General features: G+C 34.2%; 1 protein-coding gene across 1 annotated transcript; it reads left to right on the top strand.

The window, feature by feature from the left end:
* The first annotated feature begins 217 nt into the window (after positions 1-217).
* On the top strand, positions 218-2745 carry LOC147296129 (zinc finger protein WIP6-like). The gene is made up of 2 exons (XM_086252190.1): positions 218-862; positions 2079-2745. The coding sequence occupies exons 1-2, from the start codon at positions 230-232 to the stop codon at positions 2529-2531; spliced, it is 1086 nt and encodes a 361-aa protein (XP_086108316.1). The 5' UTR covers positions 218-229; the 3' UTR covers positions 2532-2745.
* Positions 2746-5253: the final 2508 nt, after the last annotated feature.

Below are 5253 nucleotides of genomic sequence, written 5' to 3'. Positions count from 1 at the left end.
TTCACCCTCACACGGTCACACCTCTCTTTTATGGTGATTTTGTTCAATCGTTCTCCAGTACCACTCCACTCTCTCTGTCTATCTCTATCTATCTCTATGTCCTCCACCTTATTAACTCCTGGTCCTCTCTCTCCCTCTCTCTCCCCCCCCCCCCTTGTATATATGCCCACCAGCACAATATCCATTCTCTCTACCTCTCTCTCTCTCTCTCATATAGTCATATCACACCATGACAGATCCCTACTCTAATTACTTCAATGGTTGGTTCAATCTCAACACTGTCCACCACTTCTCTTCCTCCTTACCTTCTTCTAATCCATATAATTTGCATCATGTTCATCATCCTTATAGCTATCATGACTACAATAATATGAACATGAACAATTTTGATAAGAGCTTTTTCAATAATCACCACCACCAATCTTCATCATCATCATCATCAATAATATCACCTCCCTCTCCTCCTCTAAAAGAAGCCCTTCCCCTCCTCAGTCAAAGCCCTACAAGACATCATCATCATCATAAAGACCACATCGAAGAATCAGCTGATCATCATCATCATCATCATGCAGCTGATGATCAGAATGATGAAACTGTTACTGTGGCTTTGCATTTAGGACTTCCAAGCCATAGCTTTGCTGGTCATGATTTAATCTCAAGGCTCTCCTCCCCAGAGATCTCATCAGATAAAGAAGATCATGTGACTACTGCTGTTGCTGCAGCTTCAACTGGGTATGCCTCAAACAGATCACTCAACAAGGGCCAGTATTGGATCCCTACTCCTTCTCAAATTCTAATTGGTCCAACTCAGTTCTCATGCCCTCTTTGCTTCAAGACCTTCAACAGATACAATAACATGCAGGTACTTATATATTAGCTTTCATATGTGGAGTCAACCATGATTAATTCTGAGATAGCTAGCTTGAGAGGCAAATTAAAGGGGAAAATGAAAAAAAAAAAAAAAAAAAGTCTCACTTTCTGTTTCTGGTATTTGATCTTTTTAATGTTTCTGAGAAATTGAAAATCCATTCTTATCTATGTTTGTACACATCTTCTCTAGCTTGACTGCTCAGTTGTGAGAGGAAATTAAAGAGTAGTATATGGGTCCTTATTATTAGGGTTTCCCTTTTCTTGTTGCTACTTTAAAACATTAATTTTTCTTTTTCTTTTGTATATTGCCAGTTTGACACTTTATATTACCAGCAGGTCCAGCACTCCTTTTTATCTTTTTGCATGATTTGTGGGTTTTGGGATTTAAAAAATAAGAATATTAAATCAACTCCTGCTGGTCCAAAACTGACCAGAATCGAAACAATTATGATGAGCGCGCAGTGCACCCCTCTTTATGTGATTGAACTACACAGCAATTGTGCTTTTTGCACCTTGAAGTTTGTGTACTACCATATCACACATCACAGTGGCAGGTGTGTGTGTGTGTGTGTGTGTAACAACGAAGATATCCCAAGTTCTTCCTGGCCTGAGGTGATCTTCATCAAACCCTGAGCAAAATATACATGACATAAAAGATCTGTATATGCTCAAAACCAATCCTTTTCAACTACTCATTTTGAATCTCCATGTGTATGGTCTCTCCTTTTTCTTCTGTTCTAGTCGTCTATAGATTGACCATATATCATGCATACATATTACAGCAACAAACACCTGGTACTAGAATATTTGGAAAAATTATACCCAAAAATACAAAAAAATTTAAATTCCAACTTTCTAAGCCATAACATATAATTGCTTTATCTTTTCATGTTCAAACCCTGGCCTTGACCCATGTTTGTTTTAGAAAAGCATAAATTACAAATTCTATATTCAAAGAAACTTTAAAAGAATCAATTAAAAGGACACCCACAAGTTTCAACCAAAAAAAAAACCACCCACAAGTCCAACTTTTGTTAAATGAATGCTTCCTTTGAATTTCTTCATGCTCATGGGTTTTATTATATGATCAAATGAAAAGTTAGATGTTAAAGTTCTCTTCCCTTGATGTCCTATATATAATTGTGTGTGTGAGTGACCAAATTATATAAAAACTAGTGTTTAAATTAATTAGTACATTATATATGTAGATGCATATGTGGGGGCATGGATCTCAGTACAGAAAAGGGCCAGAGTCTCTAAGGGGAACCCAACCCACAGCCATGCTTAGACTCCCATGCTATTGCTGTGCCTCAGGTTGCAGAAACAACATTGACCACCCAAGGTCAAAGCCTCTCAAAGACTTCAGAACCCTCCAAACCCATTACAAGAGAAAACATGGCATCAAACCCTTCATGTGCAGAAAATGTGGGAAGGCCTTTGCAGTGAGAGGTGATTGGAGAACCCATGAGAAGAATTGTGGGAAGCTTTGGTATTGCACTTGTGGCTCTGATTTCAAGCACAAGAGGTCTCTCAAGGACCATATCAAGGCTTTTGGAGAAGGCCACGCAGCTTATGGCATTGACTGTTTTGAAGAAGAAGAAGAAGAAGAAGAAGATGAGGCAGCCTCTGAAATTGAGGAAAATGACTCCTCCTCCCACTGATTGAGTGAGTGACCACCTTGGTTTAATCGTTTATGGCATGGAGCTTAATTTACAAGTCATAATTAAGAACTTAATTAAAAAAAATTGCATTCGATCGGAAGCTAGCTAGGTAGCCTATGTTCTTAATTTTCTTCTTTCTGTTCTTACTATTTCTTCATGTAATATGGCTCCTAATACGTCTATGTTAAACCAAGTTCTTGTAATATTTTCATTCTCTCTCTCTCTCTCTCTCTCTCTCTCTCTCTCTCTCTCACACACACACACACACACACACAGTCGCACTCAGGAAATGTAAGTTTACAAGTATGCATATATATCTTTGCTACAATTAATGACTGAGGAAAATCAATATTACAATTTGCTTAATTTCTTTCCACCAAGTATATAGCACCCTTTTTAAATTATGTCTAAAACTCTAAACTGCAATTTTTTTTTTGGGCCGGTAAACTGCAAATTAAGTTAATTAATAAAACTCTTGGTGGATAGTACTGGCTAGGAGTTGGCAGCACCAAACCAATCAAAAAAAGGAAAAGGGGGAGAAAATGCTTATGTAGCCGATCAAGTAATCATATACATCTCAGAAGATCCCAAGTTTGTTCCTCAAAATTTCTCACGGCTGCACATTAAATACACTGTACTGATAACAATAAAACAATATATACTTGTGCAATCATTATTAATTTGGAAGAAGTAATTAAAATAAATAAATGGATATATACTTATTTTAATTTCAACATTCGATCTTTAGCTCCTGAATAAATTAAGGTTTGGATACATTACATGTTTACTGAACTATAATGACTATATAGGAACATTTTAATTTCAATATTTACTTACAATAAAAGAATCAAGATCGATAAATTAATGTGGAGCCATATATGTAGATTTCACATTATATATAGTTGGAATGTTGTTCTTATTCCTTTTCATTTTAATTTCAAATAAGTAAACATGTACGTAATGAAAGTCCAAGGGTTACTTAGCATAAAAAAAAAAAGTCTACAGATTGTTACTCCCTTTGAACAAGAATATTCCTACATATTCATTGGGAGATAGATTATTGATGCATTGCCATCATAGTATGTGTTAAATTTTTGTACTTATATTAATTACATAGCTTCGTTAACTATTCCTTTTGTAGAGTCAACATTTTTATGTAAAGGGCAATAAAAAGATAAAGGTAAAAAGTATATCATGCAGGTTTTTATTGTTAAATTTATCAAAGTACAAAACTAAAGAGAAAAGTATAAATATACAAAATAGGAAAATCATACCCTGTTATGATTAAGTTACAAAAATTCCTCAGCCTTAGTTTTGAGTGCATATTCGATAAAAAAAAAATTAAAAATATTTGAGTGCATATATATATATATATATGATGGTATTATATAGGGTTTGAATATTGATGGCCAGAACATGTTCTATATATATATATATATATGTTAGATTTGGGAGGGAGGGAAGGAGGGAGAGGGTAGATTTGAGAGAGAGAGAGAGAGGTGGATGTGCAATTATAACACAGTAGCAGTACTAGAGACTACAGAGGTTGGAAGGGATATAATGGATCTTGTTGGCAGCTTTATGAGTTGAGAGAGAGAAAAAGGGTACGTCTTTGAAATGTCAAATCAAACTGCAATATATTTCAGAGTATGTACTGTTTGGTGGGTGCAGCGTGTCCCATTGCATCAGCTTAAGCTTCAATCCACGTTTGAATGTTTGATGACCAGGAATGGTATTTATCTTCTCTCTTTTTTTTTCTTTTTCTTTTTCTTTTTTATTATTTTAATTTTGCAATGTAATTTAAATTGAAAAATGAGAATAATAATAAAAAATTGAAAAAGAAGAGAAGATAGGAATGAGAAAATAGACAGCGTTTCTGTTTAATGATATAATTCGATCGACTGGCTTACGCTCTATGATAGTATGATGGATGAGGCAAGTGTGTGCCAGTGTTGGACAGTTATTATGGTTTCATTGTACCCTCTAGATCGATTTAACAGAACGTAAATTTTTACATAGAGCTGCTAGCTACCTATTCATAGCTACCTACCAGCTTTAACCTACCTGGTAAAAACAGACAGTACTACGTACCTACGTATTTAATTATCTTCGATCTGTCTCTCTGATTCTTTTCTTCTACTCTTTGTTAATCCAGTGTCCTGTCATTCACACCACTAATCACCATTTGCCTGCACCAAACTCTTAATGATGCAGAAAAACAATAATTGCATATATGGTAGACCCTAGTCCCCACCATAGCATTTATTTGTTACCACTCTATACTTAGGAATAAAATTTCGGATTTCGAGAAAATTTCGATGAAAATTTCGATAGAAATTTCGACGGAAATTTCGAAGATTTTTAAATTTCGACAAAAATTCGACGGAAACGATGAAAATTATTATCAAAATACGGAAATTTTGAATGAAACTTCACAATATGTTTATTTAACATATTATCTACTACATTGATAAAAAACATTGAAAAAAATCAAATTATATGGTAGGTTTCATGTGATATGTGATGAATATAATGCGCGCTGGAGGCAAATACTATGAAATAAAATTAGTATAATGAATAAATAAAATTAATATATTATTTATACTCTATAATATATACACTAAATTCTATATATTTTATAATCTATACTCTATATTATTTAAGATATCGTATAGAATATTAGGGTTTAGGTCCTTTAGGATATTTTTAATTATTTTTTATA

The sequence above is a fragment of the Dryas octopetala genome, chromosome 1 (assembly GCF_963921425.1).
Source record: "Dryas octopetala chromosome 1, drDryOcto1.1, whole genome shotgun sequence".
Classification (NCBI taxonomy): domain Eukaryota; kingdom Viridiplantae; phylum Streptophyta; class Magnoliopsida; order Rosales; family Rosaceae; genus Dryas; species Dryas octopetala.
The sequence above is the reverse complement of the archived record's forward strand: the minus strand, read 5'-3'. Positions and strand labels throughout refer to the sequence as shown.